This window comes from Canis aureus, chromosome 8, assembly GCF_053574225.1.
Source record: "Canis aureus isolate CA01 chromosome 8, VMU_Caureus_v.1.0, whole genome shotgun sequence".
NCBI lineage: Eukaryota > Metazoa > Chordata > Mammalia > Carnivora > Canidae > Canis > Canis aureus.
In genome coordinates this window covers 21,582,120-21,600,561 of record NC_135618.1, presented here as the reverse complement: position 1 = coordinate 21,600,561, position 18,442 = coordinate 21,582,120, and the positions used below count along the sequence as shown (strand labels likewise).

The following is an 18,442-nucleotide window of genomic DNA, read 5'->3' as shown; positions in this document are numbered from 1 at the left end:
GAAAGGAAAGGGAAGGAAGAAAGAAAGAAAGGCAGGAAGGCAGGAAAGAGAAAGTGAGTTAAGGATCTGTTGAATCCATAAATTAAAAATACGTGAAAAAGGTACAGAGCCCAACAATGAACTCCTGAAAATTAAAAAAAAAAATGAAAAAATATTTAATTGAACTAAAAGACTAATCAATGAAAATGTTCCCAGGCAGGGTGTCTGGGTGGCTCAGTCGGTTGGTTAAGTGTCTGCCTTCAACCAAAGTCATAATCTCAAGGTCCTGGGATCCAGCCCAGAGTCCTGGCTCCTTGCTCAGCAGGAAGGCTGCTTCTCCCTCTCCCTTTGCTCCTCCCTCTATTCTCTCTTTCTCTCTCTCAAATAAATCTTTAGAAAACGGAAAGAAAATGTCCCCAGAGTACTAGGAGCAGGAATCAAGGAGAGAGAAAATATAAAAGAAGCCTTCAACAAAAGATAATGCAGAAGGCAAAATAATTGTTTTGATCCTATGTATATTATCACTCAAAAATTTGATTTTGCATACTGCTCTGAAACATGCCCTTTTACTTCAACAATATATCAGGAACATCTTTCTGTACCTAGCAATTATATTTCTTTAACGTCTTTTTTATTTATTTTTGCTGCCTAATATTTTTTCACTGATATATATTATATTAACTTCAGGTGTACAGAATGATTCAATATTTGTTTTTGTTTCTTTTGCAATATTTGTATATATTGCAAAATAATCACTACAATGTCTTGTTAATATGCATCACCATGGTTACAAAACTGTGATGGGAACTTTTAAGCAACTCTTAACTTTCAAATATGCAATTTGATATAATTAACTAGAGTCACCATGATGTACTTTACATCTTTGTAACCTATTTACTTCATAACTTCCATAGTACCTTTTGATCCCTTCACCCATTTACCACCACTGCCCTCTCCTCCCTGCCCAAACACCAATCTGTTCTCTGTATCCATGAACTCAGTTTTTTGTTGTTGCTGTTTTAGATTCCACATGTGAGATCATACAGTATTTGTCTTCCTGACTTACCTCAGTAGCATAATGTCTTCAACATCTGGGACACCTGGGTGGCTCACGGGTTTAGCGCCTGCCTTCAGCCCAGGGCGTGATCCTAGAGTCCCGGGATCGAGTCCCACATGGGGCTCCCTGCACGGAACCTGCTTCTCCCTCTGCCTATGTCTCTGCCTCTCTCTCTCTCTCCCTGTGTCTCTCATGAATAAATAAATAAAATCTTAAAAAAAAAAATGTCTTAAACATCCATCTATGTTACTGCAAATGGCAAGATTTTCTTTTATATGGCTAAATAATATTGCATTGCATGCTTATCCCACATTTTCTCTATCCACTTATTCATTAGTGAACGCCTAGTTGTTTCCATATGTTGGTTATTATAAAAAATGCTGCAAAGAACAAGGGGATGCATATAGTTTTTTGAGTTAGTGTCTTCATTTTCTTTAAATAGCCAGAAATAGAATTGCTGAATCTTTGGTAGTCCTATTTTCATTTTTTTTAAAGATTTTATTTATTTATTCATGAAAGACACAAAGAGAGGCAAAGACATAAGTTGGGGAGAAGCAGGCTCCCTGCGGGAAGCCCAATGGGGAACTCAATCGCAGGACCGCAGGATCAAGACCTGAGCCAAAGGCAGATGCTCAACCACTGAGCCACCCAGGTGCCCCCCTATTTTTAATATTTTAGGGAACCTCCATACTGTTTTTCATAGTAAATGACCAATTTACATTTTCACCAGCAGTATACAAACGTTCCCTTTTCCCTACATCCTTGCCAACACTTACTATTTCTTGTCTATAATAGCCATTCCAACAGGTGTAAGGAAAGTTACTTTTTAAATAATAAAAGAAAATTTCCCAGGAACAAAGGGAAATGGGAATCTTCAAAACAACTGGACTTTCAAAGTACTGATTTTTAAAAATACTAAATTCACAGAAAATTGCATAACTGACAATAGGAGATCACAAATTTCCAAAGACAAAAATCAAGTTACCTACAAGAAAATCAAACTTGGGGTGCCTGGGTGGCTGCATCTCAAATTTTTTCTATGAAGAGACAAAAAAAATCTGCTTAAGGAGAGGCTAGGAATGCTAAATTAAACACCATGTAACATATGAAACCCTAACTGCCTAAAGAAACAGAGGACTAAAGTAGCAGGTCTTCAGGTATGTTCCCTGGGGGTCTACAAGGTCATAGCTAGTTTTAAAATAATATTAAGGGGTAAATAAAACATTTTTTTTAAAAAAGGGATCCCTAGGTGGCGCAGCGGTTTAGCGCCTGCGTTTGGCCCAGGGCACGATCCTGGAGACCTGGGATCGAATTCCACGTCGGGCTCCCGGTGCATGGAGCCTCCTTCTCCCTCTGCCTATGTCTCTGCCTCTCTCTCTCTCTCTCTGTGACTATCATAAATAAATAAAAAAAAATTTTTTTTTAAATAATAATAATATTAAGGGGCACCTGGATGTCTCAGGCAGTTAAGCATCTAACTGGATCTTAACTCAGGTCTTGATCTCAGGGTCATGAGTTCAAGCCCCATGTTAGGCTCCATGCTGGACATGGAGCCTACTTAAAAATAAATTAATAAAATAATATTAAAACATTATTTTATCTGCCTTTCTCCCTTCTCATTCTCCCACAAGTTTACAGTGGGATTTTCCAGAGGCTAAGTAATATGTTATGATTTCACTCTGAAAACTAATGGTATGTGAACATATGTACTCATTTTTACATTTTCTCAGTTTTCATTTTTAACACAGTAAATATTGGAGATAACCCACATAAAAGTTCTTGAGGTCTTCAATAATTAAAGAGTGTAAAAGGGTCCTGAGACCAAAAAGTTTGAGAATCACTGAACTAGGATATACTGTGACAATGTTCTAAATATTTTTTAATGTATGCAAATAACCACTTTTGTTTATTCCTCTCCAATAAGCAGCAATAAAACTCTTAAAAACTTAAGATAACATCATATTCTTCTGCTTGTTTTTTAGAACCAAAAATAGATGATTTAGACAACTGTCAAAAGTGGAAAAGACTGAAACCTAGGAAAAAAAACAGAAAAAAGGAAACTCAGGACAAACTTGACTTTGAGAAGGATTCAATCCTCAATGACTATTCTCGTCACTAATCTAAGGGAAAAACAGTGCCCATCGTTTTCATTATAATCTAAACCTTTTTTTTTAAGATTTTATTTATTCATTCATAGAGACACAGAGAGATTGAGTCAGAGACCCAAGCAGAGGGAGAAACAGGCTCCATGCAAGGAACCCGACATGGGACTCGATCACAGGTCTCCAGGATCACGCCCTGGACCAAAGGTGGCCCTAAACTGCTGAGCCACTCGGGCTGCCCTAAATCTTATTTCAGTTTTAGAAAGTACCTGGAAAGTCATTTACTTCCAAGGAAGTGAAAAAAAATCCATCTTTATAATATCCCTAAATAAGATGATCATGCAGCCTCTGCTTGAACACTTCGTTGAATGGAGAATTTTCTCTCACAACACCTAAATGCAATTTTATATAGCCTTTACTAGTCCACAAGTTTCCCAGACTACAAAGTTCCACTACTTTATTAACCACCAATTTAAAATATCTTAAATATAAGTGTGATGAAAACAGTGCTAAAATATTTTTCCTTTTTCAAGTATTTCCTTTGCACAACTCCTAGTGATGTTTTCGTAAGAACTGGTAAATTTCTAATCTTGACCCTAGAACAGAATCTACCACTTCTCAACCCTGGCTACAAAACAAAATCAAGTGGGAAAATTTTTAAAATAGAAAAATATACACCCACCAAACCTGGAATTTGGTATCTCTGGGATATGAGTTCCAAGAAACTGATTTTGTTTGTTAGGGTTTGTTTTTTGAGGGGGCTTTTAAGCTCTACAGGTGATTCTGGTGTTTATGTAATGTCAATTAGAACTATACGGACTGGTCAGCAAATTTTTTAAAGATTTCTTTATTTGGGTGAATGGAAGGACAGAGGGAGAGAAAATCTCAAGCAAACCCCCACTGAGCATGAAGACTGACACAGGGCTTGATCCCAGAACCCTAAAGATTATGCCTTGGGTGGAAACCAAGAGTCAGATCCTTAACCAAGTGTGCCACCCACGTGCCTGGGCTGCTCAGCAATTTATAAAACATCCCAGGGTGTTTTTTGTTCATAGGCTTCATCATACTTGGGCGATTCATTGTTCTATATAACAATTCTTCTGGAAAATGATTTTGTAAATATATAATATACATTACACCTAGAGTTTATAAAGTGCTGTCTCCTTTATTTCCTTCTTGACCCTGGAGCAATCCTGTGAATAATAAGGCAGGTAAGGGATCCCTGGGTGGCGCAGTGGTTTGGCGCCTGCCTTTGGCCCAGGGCGTGATCCTGGAGACCCGGGATCGAATCCCACGTCGGGCTCCCGGTGCATGGAGCCTGCTTCTCCCTCTGCCTGTGTCTCTGCCTCTCTCTCTCTCTGTGACTATCATAAATAAATAAAAATTAAAAAAAAAAAATAAAATAATAAGGCAGGTAACATTACTATTTAGTAGATTAAAAACAAAACAAAACACAAAACCTAAAGCAACTGCAGAGCTCCAAGTTAAAAGCATATCCTAATCTTCTGAGTATATATGCAGTACTCTCTACTAGACAACTGCCTTCCCATTTTCCCACCCCCCACCACAACCAAAAAGTTTAGAGTTTTTACTGCAATATAAACTTCACTAGCAGGGGTAGAGAAAAACAAAAGCTCATATTTAGTTTGTTTTTATCACCTGACAGAAATCAAACAAATTCAACCCACTCTTGCTATGCCTGCTTTAGGCCACTTTTTTCCCTAATTTTTATTTAACTGAATTTTTTCATTTGAGATAATTGTATATTTACATGCAGTTGTGAAAAATAATACATTCCATGTAACATTTACCCAGCTCTCCCAAAAGGTAGCATCTTTAAGAATGATAGACTATAAGAACCAAAATATTAGCATCAATACAGGCAAGCTACCAATATTTCCAACATCAAAAGGATCCCTCACGTTGCCCTGTTCCCCTAATCTTAGGCAATATTTGGAAGTATAAACTCACTAATTCCTTACTCAACTTTATCCATTCAAATATCAGAAATGTCTTCACAAGCCACAAAACAAAAACAAAAACTTTATATCACAAAGTAGTGGTGGTCAGGACTGTCACAACACAATATAAGATTCTTAAGCCACTTCTACAATATTCCTTGCAGGATGGAATTTTCAAGGTAAGGCTGCAGTTCTAGCTTTATGAAACAAAAAAAATTTTTTTAATTTTAACATGCATACTTAATGATTCCATTTACATGAAATTCTAGACAAAATTGATCTAAAGTGGAAAAAATCAGAACAATTGCTGCGGCAGAGAATGGCTAAAAAGACTAAATTTGAGCTTTCTGGGAAGAGAAAAATAGTCTATACCATGATAAGAGTTGAAGTTTCACAGGTATATCCATTTGTCAAAACTGTACTGGCATTAGGCAACATTTCCTTAGATATGAAATCAAAAGCACAAGTAAAACAAGATAAAGGATTAGATTTCATCAAAATTAAAGACTTTGTGTTTCAAAGAACATCAAGCGAAAGAACAACCCAAAGAATAGGAGAAAATAATTGCAAACCACAAAGCTGATAAAGGACTTCTATCCACACCACATAAAGACTGCTTACAACTCAACAGTGAAAACACAATAATACAATTTTTTAATGGGCAAAGGACCTGCTTGAAAAGATGCTCAATATCATTATTCATCAGGGTAATACAAATCGAAGCCACAATGAGATACCACTGCACACCCACTAGAGTGCTTATAACCAAAAAGACAGACAAGTATTGGTAAAGATGTAAAGAAACTAGAACCCTCACAGCTGCTGGTGAGACTAAAAGGGTGCAGGCTCTTTGCAAAACAGTTCAGCAGTTTCTCAAAACCTTAAACACACAGGTGTCATCTGACCTGGCAATTCCACTCCTAGATATGTAACCAAGAGAAATGGAAATACATGTCCACACAAACCCTGTAAACGAACATTCACTGCAAATAAAAACTGTAACAGCAAAAGGTGGAAACAATCCAAATGCCTATCAACTGATGAACGGATTAACAAAATCATATAAATATCCACACAATGAAACACATTTTGGCTGTAAAAAGGAATGATACATGCTACAACATGGATGTACCTGAAAACATGCTAAGTGAAGAAGCCAGACACAAAAGGCCATATATTATATGGTTCCATTTATGTGAAATGTCTAGGATAGGCAAAATAAAAACAGAAAATAGATCAGTGGTTGCCAGGGGATGGAGGGGGAAGAGGAAATGGGAAGTGAATGGTAACGGGTATGGGATTTCTTTTGGGGGTAAAAAAATTTCTAAAATTAGACAGTTGGTGATGATTACATGTTCCATGGGGTGGAGGGAAACCACTAAATTCTAGAACTTAAAGGCTTAATTTTAATGGCATATGATATATTTCAATAAGGCTATTATTTTTTTTAGTGACTCCAAAGACTTAATAGGAAATTGTAGGAATACCTTAACACAATGTATTTCAATTATATTTTCCTTATGTTTACACAAGATTGATAGATATTAAAAAGCTGTATATAAAAGGTGAATAATGGAAAGTGACTGCTAATGGTTACAGATATTCATTTTGCACTGATAAAAATATTCTGAAATTAGATCATGGTGATGGTTGCACAACTCTGTGAATACAATAAAAAAGTCAGTAAATTATACCTTAAAAGGGTATATACGTGTGAATTATTTACATATGATATATGCATTATCTCAATAAAGCTATTATTTTAAAAGTATATAGTTAATATATGTAAATTTTACCTAAAAAAGCCTTTTAAAATCATAAAAACAATGGAGTGCGGAATGCAGAGATATAGACGAAACCTATAGGAATACAAAAAAGTTTATTATACTATTCTGTTCACTTTATGTTTCTAAATTTTCCTTATTAAAAAAATTTTTAATATAAAAATAAACATTTTTTTTAAAAATAACAAAGTAAACTAACTTTGTCAACATCCATTTTTGTTGTTGTTTGACAAAGGAAACAGAATCAGATAACTAAAAGATCAGAGAAGGGGTGCCTGGGTGGCTCGGTTAAGCTTCTGACTTCTGCTCAGGTCATGATCAGGTAGGAACCCCAGAGTTGGGCTCCACGCTCAGTGGGGAGTCTGCTTCTCCATCTCCCTCTGTCACATCCCCTCCCATGCTCACAGGTGTGTGGGCGCCTCTCAAGTAAACAAAATGTTAAAAAAAAAAAAAATAGAAAAAGGTTAGAGAAGTTGCTACCTTTTCATTTTTTGGCAGGGATACAACAGAAGACTTGATGTGAGGCAAAAATTAAGACTACTTCATCTTAAAAATGTACAGAGAATTTCAATCCTTAGTTCCAAGATAGTTGTTCCCTTCCCTTGGGTTCTGATGGTTTCCATGGTTATGAGATGCAACAATTCCTAATATATGGATGCAATACCCTCTAATACTATGCTGTCTAATACAGCAGCCACTAGCTACATATGGCCATTTAAAGCTTAGTTTTATAATGAATTAAATTAAATTATAAACTCAGTTCTCAGTCATACCAGTTACATGTCTAGTGTTCAACATCCATATGTGACTATGGGCTAACATAAGTGGATAGAGCATAAACAGGTCACTGCCATCAGTGGAAAAAGTACTATTGAACAGCACTATACAGGTAAATAAAAAATCTCCACAAACCTATACACTCCAATTTAGGGTTGTTACACAGTATTTTACTGTAATAAACAAATCCTGAAAAACAAGGGAAACAAAACATAAAAATATCAACCAAAGAATATCATTCATGGAAGTTTAGACTAACTAAAACAGCAGTTAAATTTTACTTTCAGAACCACCTAGCTACAGATGTTGACCATGACAACTCTTCAGAGGCAAATTTCTCCATCTGTTAAAAATTATTACTATACCACCAGTTTCCTAAAGTCAGATATAAAGATTATGCTGAAATAAGAATAAAGCAAATTACACTTTCAGTTAAGGATCTAATGAAAGGTATATTTATAAATCAATGACATCAAAGAATTTATGACCCATACCAAAATACACAGAATAAAATCCCTTTCCAAACTGAACTTTAAGGCATAATTAAAAAGATCATTAAATATATTTTGTTTCACTAGAAAAAAAGTTTAACCAGATGACTTCTACACTTCTAGTTCTAAAACTGTGTGCATTTCATCCTGATTAAGTATAGATTTCTGTTAATGCCATTAACATGAATATGCAGCATCAGGAAACAGGTGCATTCTTAATTCAAATATTTCAGAATATTTTTAGCACTTTAAAAACTGAAGGTGAGCAAACTTAAAATGTGCATTCGAATATATTTTTATATTTAGAAACCTATAAAAACAAGAACAGAATTTCACCTTGTATTCCCTCTCAAGCTTTACTGCAAATGGCCAGAGTGTGAATAACATTATAAATATCAATGATAGAATGCTCTATGTTAAGAAATTTAAAATCAACTCTTTCCTTGCCAAAACTACAGGGCACCTAAAGCTGTTAGTCAAAATGGCTCCCCGTAAAGCTTGACAAACCTTTGAAAAAGGTCACTTAATGCAAGTGTATTTTACTTTACCCTCGTAAAATACTCTCAAATTCAGTCTTTGCAATCTACTGCCCAAAAGAAAACAAAAAAGGAATTCTCAAGAGAGAATGAAAACATGGAAATGAAACCAGCGCGCAGGCAAGGTATACAGAGGGGTCACATGGAATCAATACTGAGGGAGAAAGTTACTACTACCGGAGCATCTGGAGTGCAATTAATTCAGGCACTATTTACATATTTCTAGTTCTGTACTGACCTCATGTGGTGCTTTCTTACGTTATCCACAGGCCTACGTAAGTCTGCATATTTGAATTTGTAAATGGTTCTAACTACGCTTAAAGTGAAATGTTTTCAAGCATAGAATAACATTCCATATCCCTTTTCCCATTGTTCACGAACCCTCTCTGTTCGTCAAATCACCCCGATAAATCCATCTGTTCCCTCTAGTTGCTTCCAAAGAAAAAATTCTAGCAACCAAAGACACCAGATTGTAAAACACACACACACACACACACACACAGAGTTAAGAGTTCTGGCACTACCAAAATATGTTAAGAAATCTTGGCAAATCAGTTAAAAATCCCTTGAACCGTAATTACCTCAGTTGTGAAAATGAATAATACATATCTACATCCGAGCAGGGAATAGGAGTTAGATTTCATTGTGTCTCTCCCCCTTCTCACACTTTCCCTCCCACTTGTCCCCTTTACAGCTTTCGGGGTTTGCTTCCAGGCTCCACTTAGCGTTTCACTTATCCTGGTACTCCATCCTGCCCTTCTACTGCAGCCCCTTACTCCAATTCCATACAATTCCACCACCCCCTGCTTCCAAACTGCTACTTCCCTTCGCGCCCCCTAAGGTCCCAGGCAGCCCCTCCACTCAGCTCCCCACGTCTCCCTCAGTCCGCATTTCCTAACGGCTCCTCCTCTCGGCTCCCCACCCCCTCATCACCAGGTTCATCCTGCCCCTCCAACCGTCTCCCGCCCCCAGGTTCCTTCCTGCCCCTCCAAACACAGCTTCCCCGTCTCAACGTTTTATCTTGGTCCTCTAACCGACTTCCCTGATGCCTCGCTCGCTCCCTATTTTCTCCGACACCTGACTACTCCATTCTGTCCATTCTTTTCAACATACACATAAATGCAAGGGACCCGCATACACACACTGAAGATCCCACCCCCACTTCGATCCTCCATCTTTCCCTTTTATACTTGCTTCCTTTCTTCCCTCTTTCCCCCCCGCCCGCCCCCACCTCCTCCGGAAGAGCCTGGTTCCCAGGCCAAGGTCTCTCACCTCATTCGGTCACTTCAGTGGTGCCAACCGCTTCATACAGGAAAAAACAACCAATCACGTCCCCTTGGGCGCTTCCCCTGCGAGTCCAAGCACTTACTGGGCACCCGCCCCACCGGGCACCCCGCACATGCACACGCACAAACCGAGGTCCTGGGGACGAGGGTTGAGAGTAGAGCGAGCCTTCTTACACCGGCCTCAAACACAGCCCACTTCGCTACAGCCCTTCGCCATTTTGGTTTCCCGCGGACTGCCGGTGCATTCTGGGAGCGCGGAGCGACTCCGGTGCCGAATGGCAGCTCTCCAGGGCTGCGAGGGGGCGGGGACTGCGCAGCGAGCGCGGAAGGACACGGCGCGCTGCGGCCCTGGCCGGAGCTGAACAAAGAGGGACTCTTTAACGCAGCGGTGCAGGCAGGTCCTTCCGCCGCCGGCGCTAACACAATAGTGGTCGCTGCGCTTCTGGCGGTCGGCTGTCTTACTGCTGTTTCTCTCTCTTATAAAGGAAAGCGTCGTGTCCAGTCTGCACCGTGCATTTATTTTTTTATCCTGAGAAATGCGGCAGTGCTCTGTACTACGTCTTGTCTTGCCGATTTCCTCCTGTAACCTTAGATAAAGCACGTTTCTTCTATCTTCACCTTGCAGCCTGCTGTTAGAATTGCCTTCAGCGAGCAGATCCTGGATGTCAGAATTAAATTGTGCTCGGCGATTATTGTCCAGTCCCAAATTCTTTATCAGGAGCTCCTTGCATAGAAGATTTTCGGACATTTTCCCCCCTTAACAATGAAAGGTTTTTCTGTGTGTCTGCTTTGCAGTCATTCCTCATTGTGATGAAACCTGAGAATCATCGGGTGCGAAGTGATTTATTTTAGGAATACAGAACTTTTTTCATACCAGGGCAGACCCTTAGCCTGCCAATATTCTGCTGCCGACCGGAAGCCCAAGTGACAAACTGGAAGTGCATGCTTGTCTCCGACTTAAGCTTAGATGCTGCCCAACTCCTCTTAGTAATTACCTGGGATACCTTTGCTTATAGCATTGACAAAATGTTTTTTAAATCATTTTATATGTTTGTCTCATTACATAACAGGGATAACTAATACACGGTTAAATTAATACATGGTTTTCTTTCTCTCTGAAAAAGTACTTCTTGGTCCTAAACTCTCTTTGCTCATATTTCAAATGGGATTCCCTCAGCCTATAATCTCAGGGTCTGGAAAATAAATATTCATTCTATACACACCATTCAATATTTTTAATATTTTAGTCATACCCTTCCAGTCCTTTGCTTCTCCTAATAATCCTAATCAAATTTCAGTCTGTCTTACTAAAGGTAGCCTCTATCTGCTATCTTTCAAGTTTCACTTTCTCAATTCTATTATAGTTGCTCATAAATTCCTCCTCAGTCCCCTTAACACTTTTGGTTGAGAAGAGCTTTGACTTAAATAAAGCAGATGCAGTCCAAAAATGGATAGAGATATTATCAAAGAGGTATATTTGCTGTGCAGTAAAGCCTAGTCATAGGGACACCTGGGTGGCTCAGTGGTTTAGCACCGCCTTAGGCCCTGGGCGAGGTCCTAGAGACCCAGGATCGGGTCCCACATCCGGCCTCCTGCATGGAGCCTGCTTCTCTCTCTGCCTGTGTCTCCGCCTCTCTCTCTTTGTGTCTCTCATGAATAAACAAAATCTTGGAAAAAAAAAAAAAAAGCCTAATAACATCAGTTCTGGAGAACATTTGGTCTAAGTTCTCCTCAGTGTTTCTCTCAACGGGTCATCAAGCCACAACTTCAACATCTTGAGTGGTTCAGTAGCTCAGAGACAGTCATTTCAATTTCATAAATGCTAGTAATTAGAAAACTCCATCTGTAAATGTATAATCTGCCTTCCTATGATTTCCATTTACTGATCTAACTTTTGGCCTCTTTAGCCACACAGAAGTATTCTAATCCCTTACACATTACAGAAGCAATGATGCCTATTAAAAAAGAGAGAGAGAGAGAAAGCTTGTCATTTTTCTACATAAACACACAAGGTTCAGAAGTTCATTGATTTAGGGAAATCAGGTACTCAGGGTATCAAAGGCACTGAGAGTCACAGTAAAATATAAAGAACAACCATAACTGGGGGCTTAGAAATTTCTGTTAACCAAGCAACATGTGATAGATTAGGACTTTACATAGATATGGGTATTACGTAGGTATATCTGTGGCAGGAAGTGAGCCTAGGATCCTCCTCCTAATGTTAAGTTTCTCAGAAGCAAAAGCAAAGTAACTCCAGTCAAACTGTAACCTTACTGTTGTTATTTATACCATAGTCATTAGGATTGTTCTGGTTCTCCTCGCTTCCAGGCATAGTAAAATTGTACTCTCTTGCATCTTTGAAGTTAGGCTTGGCCATGTAACTCCCTTTTACCAATAAAATGGGAGGAGAAGTGATGTGTATCATTTCCTAGGAAAAGCTTTAAGAGGCAGAAGCACATTCCTTTCCCTCCTGCTGTGGTGATGATGGAACCATGTGTTGAAAGAGAACATCTGTCACTTTAGGTCCCTTAATGACTACAATAAGCAGAAACTGGAGTTGTACAACCATCACAACAATCTAGTTTTAAAACATTTCTACCACCCCAAAAATATTCATTATGCCCTTTTCTAATCAACCACCGTTTCCATTTCCACCCCCAGGTATCTGTCTCTATAGATTTGTCACTTCTGCTCATTTTATATAAATGGACTCCTACAATATTTTGATCTGGCTTGTTTCACTCATCACAATGTTTCCTTCCTTTTGTATTGCTTCATTGAATGAATGTACCATATTTTGCTTTATCATTTCACCGGTTGATGCACATTTGAAATATTTCCAATTTTTGACTATTATGAGTAATGCTGCTATGAAAATTTTTGTACAAGTCTTTTTAGATACTTGACTCCTAGAAGTGGAATTGCTGTGTTGTATGGCACATTGATGTTTAACTTTTTAGGATGCTGCCAACCTGTTTTACAAAATGTGACAATGTTTGAGGGTTCCAATTTCTCCACATCCTCATCCATACTTGATATTGTCTAACTTATTTAAATTGAAGGATAAGTTACCTAACTTTCTACCATGACCTAACTGTACTATCTTCAACCTAGCCAAACCATTCCCCAGTCAAATGTATGATTATCCTACCTCTTAGGAGATGTCTTATAGATTCCCCCATTTTTTGCTAACAGAACCCAGAGTCTCTCTTTCTCTTTCTCTTTCTCTCTCTCTCTCTCTCTCTCTCTCTCTCTCTTTCTCTCCCTCTTTTACTCCATAAATGTTGGGTGAATATCATCTTGTTTTTTGGTTATGTTTCTATTTATACAAAGAATCAAAGAACTGTTGTCTCCAGTGGGAGTGAAGTGATTTCTCATTGTGGTTTCAATTTTTATTTCCCTAAAGGCTAATGATTTTGAGCATCTTTTCATGTGTTTATTTGCTAGCCATTCTTATATCTTTGGCCCATTTTTAACTGGACTGTTAGTCTTCTTATTATCAAGTTATAAGATCTTTATTTATCCTGGATATAAATCCTTTACCAGATACATGATTTGTAAATATTTGCTCCCACTCTGTGTCTTCTCTTTTCATTTTCTTAATGGTGTCTTTTGAAGCTCAAAAGTTTTTTTTAATTTTGATTAAATCCAATTTATCTTTTTTCTAAATGCCAAAACTTTAGATCTTATATCTTAGAACTTTTTGCCTAACCCAAGATCACAAACATTTTCTAGTATGTTTCTTTCTAGTTTTATAGATTAGCTTCTTTATAGTCCATGATTCATTTGAGTTAATTTTTGTGTATACTATGATATACGGGTATTCATCTTTTTGCATGTGCATACTAAATTGGAGGAAATAAAATGTTGTTGTATTGAACCACTGCAATTTGGAATTGTCTGCCACCCAGCATCTTTTATGTGTATTGCTTATCCTGACTGATATAACCTAGATATGTTAATATGGAATAGAACTCAATAATAGCATTAGGGGATCCCAGGGTGGCTCAGTGGTTTAGCACCTGCCTTTGGCTCAGGGCGTGATCCCGATCCCAGGATTGAGTCCCGCATCAGGATCCCTGCAGGGAGCCTGCTTCTCCCTCTGCCTATGTCTCTGCCTCTCTCTCTGTGTCTCATGAATAAATAAATAAAATATTTTTAAAAACTGAAGATAAAAAATATGAGAATTTAGCAGAATATTCAAAATACTAGGTAATTCCCAATATTTAATATTGAGAAGTCACAAGGAATATAATAAAATATTATATTTATAAGACTAAAAGCTCTCAATTATTAGTTATTACTCTCTCATGGAAAAGGGCTAGAAGACCCTTAACATTGTGCACTGTACAGGAATAGAAATGCAAATCATCAGACAAGTCAGATATGTCAAAGAAAGACATTCTGTGTCTTTGTAGTTTGCTTTCATAAATCTGGAAAGGGAAGTAAAACTGAAAAAGCAAAAGAAAAATAAATGTTTCCTAATTATCAAATCAAAAGGATTTGTTAAAATCCCTTTTAGTTTTGTCCAAAATTTAAGCATCCATATATAACAACACCTCTTTTAAAACACAGCTATTTGTTGTAAAAAGTATGTACTGTTGACCCTTAAACAACACATGAGTTAGGGACACTGACCCCACCCTCATCCTGCACAGTCGATAATCCATGTATGATTTTTTGACTCCCAAAAAACTTAACTACTGTGCTAGCTTTGGGAGTACATGTACCAAAAAACTTAACTACTAACAGCTTACTGCTAACTAGAACCCTTACCAGTAACATAAGCAGTGAGTAACACATATTTTGTATGTTATGTGTAGTATATACTGTATTGTTACAATAAAGTAAGCTAGAGAAAATAAAACGTTATTAAGAAAATCATAAGGGGGGATGCCTGAGTGGCTCAGCGGTTGAGCGTCTGCCTTTGGCTCAGGGCGTGATCCTGGAGTCCCGGGTTCGAGTGCCACATCGGGCTCCCTGCATGGAGCCTGCTTCTCCCTCTGCCTGTGTCTGTCTGTCTGTCTCTCTTTCTCCCTCTGTGTCTCTCATGAATAAATAAATAAAAATCTTTTTTAAAAATCATAAGGGGAGCATGCCTGGGTGGCTCAGCGGCTGAGTGTCTGCCTTCCGCTCAGGGTGTGATCCTGGGTCCGCGGATCCGAATCAAGTCCCACAGGAGGTTCCTTCCGAGGATCCTCCTTATCCCTCTGTCCATGTCTCCCCCTCTCAGTGTCTCTCATGAATAAATGGATAAAATCTTTTTTAAAAAAAAGATGAAAAGAAATTCATAAGGGGCATCTGGGTGGCTTTGTTGGTTAAGTATCTGCCTTCAGCTCAGATTATAATCAGAGGGTCCTGAGATCATGCCGCAAACTAGCCCTGATTCCGCTTCTCTTCTCGCTTCCCTGCACAGCAGGGAGTCTGCTTCTTTCTTTTTCCCTTTCCCCCACCCCCTCACTTGCTCTCTCTCTCAAATAAATAAATAAAATCTTCTTGAAAACTTGGGTGGTTCAGTCGGTTAAGCATCCAGCTCTTGGTCTCGGCTCAGGTCATGGGCTCAGGGTCCTGAGATAGTGCAGCAATCAGGCTCTGCGCTCAGTGGGGAGTCTGAGTTTCTTTCTCCCTCTTTCTGCTCCTCTCCCCCACCACTCATTCTCTCCCTCCCTCCCTCTTTCTCTCTCTCTCAAATAAATAAATAAGAAGAAGAAAACCATAAGTCAAATACATTTACAGTACTTTATTGTATTTATAAAAGAAATCTGCGTGTAAATGGATCTGTGCATTTCAAACCCATGTTTGTTCGAGGCTCAAATGTGTAGAAAATTTAGACCCCTCATATAATACACCTTAAAATGTAGTGTGCCCATTATCAATGTATTGCCTGTAATTTCGAAATCCACTCATTACTTGCTTTGTGAAAATGGATGTGGACCCTTTAAATATTTTTCCTTCGCCAGCTTCCAGAAGTTAAGCTTTGTCAGAGAATTGAAGAGACCATGCATTATAAAGCAGTTTTCCCTTTTGGTTCTCAGTGCACTCTCAGCAGCCTCCTACAGTGTGCACAGCTTCCCCAGAGCTAGATCCAGACGTATATGCACCTTCCTCAGGCTTGTGAAATCATCTTCACTCTACCCCAACCCCAGAAGAATTAGCATGTGCTGCCATTAAAAGTGACATTTCTGCTGTCTTGGCAGTCAGAAATTTAAGGTGAGTGATTGAAAAGGGTGTGTTCAGTCCAAACAAATCACTCAAAAGTCATAAGAGCTAGATTCCAATTCCCATTTCCATATACCTGCTTATAATACAAGCTTTGGAAAATTAAATCACCAAAATTTGGGAGAAGGGAGATGAGAGAGAGAGAGAGAGAGAGAGAGAGGTTGAGAAAGAGAGAATTATATCCAATAGTAAGAAAGATAAACTGTCTTATCTATCTTTACACTGTTAATTTGCCCACTGAGCCAAAGATGTGGACAAGGTAAGAGAGACAGCATGAAGTGAGAGGCAGAGAAACAAAAGTAGAAATCCCAGAGGACTGAGGACCTTAGGTGCTAGCCAGATTATGTTGCTTTATTAGCTGAGTGATCTTGAACAATCACTAAACTCTCACAGTCTGACTCTTTTTTGGGGGTCAATGGGGAGGCTAAGAATATCAACATTCAATCTTTATCACACAGAATAACTGAAATGGTATATATAAAAGTGTTTTTTTCCTCTTGGAACAATTATGACATGTTTGACTCCCCTGATTCAACTTCAAGTTCTTTGAGGTTTGAAGGGCATTATTCTTGTGCTCGCTTCGGCAGCACATATACTGAAGGGCATTATTCTTCTTTATTTCTCTATCCCTGGAAACATCTGGGCCACAGAATAACCCTTACAATAACTAAATTTTAAAATGGATATTTACTTGACAATGTTAAGTATGTTCTTCTATATGTGGAGAACTATGCTGTGACTGTTCAGGACAGGATACAAACATCAATAATACATATCCATAAAGTAGGCTAAAGGGTCTAGAGATAGTGATATTAATAAGTAATTAAGGTAAAATATAAATCTATAAAAATGTGAAAAGGTATGATATATCCTAGGAGTGAGAACAAATTCAGTGGGACCTAGTGTGAAGGATATAAACAAGGATAGAAAGATGGCCAGGTCTTATTGCGAGAGACCTCATATGATGAGTGGTATATAGGTCAAGACTTTTTTATTGCAAGGGTCATTTCTGCAACCCGAGCAAGCCTGGGAGGGCCAGAACCCTTTGCCTTGGTCTTGCCTGGAGACAGAAACAAGAAAGATGAAGGATCCTCCATCTCAGTCTCTCTCAATCTCCTCCTTTCCCCCTTCTCTCTCTCCCTCTCTCCCTCTCTTGCTTCTGCTCTTCTTGGAGTGTTTCATTTTCTTCTTCTGCAGATGGCCATCTCTGGTTAGTAGGAAACAGGGCATTTGGCAAGGCTACATATTTCTATAGTAACCAGTCAAGAAAAGAGAATTTTCTCCCTTTATCTCTTTTCCCAATCCCTACTCCTCACCTTTAGATCTCTAAGGAGGAAAGTAAGGGAAGAGAAGGGAACGGAAGGGAAGGGAACGGAAGGGAACAGAAGGGAAGGGAAAGGAAGTATTCCAATGGACTAGGCTTGGGTCAGATGCCCAACCTGGACCTGATGTTACAGGCAAGAAGATGAGCTATGATGTTCAGCAAAAATTAGATCAGTACCCATCCCAGTAGCCAAAGAAGTGGAGTTTTCTTATCAGATGCCACCACAAGAAGCACATAATTGAAGTGGAAGAGAAGGTGTTTCCACCAAAAAAGGGGTTGTTCTTCTGGGCTGCCCAAATATTTTAAGTCTACTAATATGCAGTGAAGTTTGTACTTCCGTTATAATAGCAGTAATAATGTTAATAATAATAATATCTGTTGGATTTTATCCTTTGTCAATATGTATGAAAAGTACTTTACAAATGTTATTTAATTTTCCCAAAAACCCTAAGAAAAAGATATTAATTCCTATTTATTTTACAGGTAAAGCAACAAAGACACAGATAAGATAAATTATCCAAAGTCGCACAAATAAGTGCAGATTTGAATCCAGTTTTGTTTACTTTGGAACCATTCTTTAACCACTCTCCTATATAGAAACAGAAGAACCATCAGAGGCTTTAAGATAAATCCATCTGGGACACTCAGTTGTTGAGCATCTGCCTTCAGCTCAAGGTGTGATTCTGCAGTCCTGGGATCAAGTCCTGCATTAGGCTCCTTGCAGGAAGCCTGCTTCTCCCTCTGCCTATGTCTCTGCCTCTCTCTGTGTGTCTTTCATGAATAAATAAAATCTTTAAAAGAAAAGATAAATCCTTCAGAAATATCTCTCGAATAATGTTGTGGAAATTGGATTCAAGGTTGGAAGTACTGCAAATGAAAAGGCCACTGCAACTGTCCAGTTGAGTAATGGGTGAATGCCTGGACAG

At 38.5% G+C, this 18,442-nt stretch overlaps 1 protein-coding gene across 10 annotated transcripts in view; it reads right to left on the bottom strand.

Moving 5' to 3' along the window:
• MTF2 (metal response element binding transcription factor 2) overlaps positions 1-10,267 on the bottom strand; it is a 93,118-nt gene extending 82,851 nt beyond the window's left edge. For 3 of the 10 annotated variants that reach the window (XR_013384372.1, XM_077905468.1, XM_077905474.1), the window contains exons 1-2: positions 7,364-7,489; positions 6,896-6,958 (exon numbers count right to left, since the gene is read on the bottom strand). Coding sequence is in view for 7 of the 10 variants with exons in the window: in XM_077905468.1 (XP_077761594.1) it covers positions 6,896-6,958; positions 7,364-7,371 (71 nt within the window). In the remaining 3 variants the exon portion in view is untranslated. Of the gene's footprint in view, positions 1-6,895; positions 6,959-7,363; positions 7,511-9,268; positions 9,446-9,959 lie in introns of those variants that run through there. The other 7 variants (XM_077905472.1, XM_077905475.1, XR_013384374.1 and 4 more) reach the window with 6 other exon arrangements.
• Between the last annotated feature and the right edge of the window lie 8,175 nt (positions 10,268-18,442).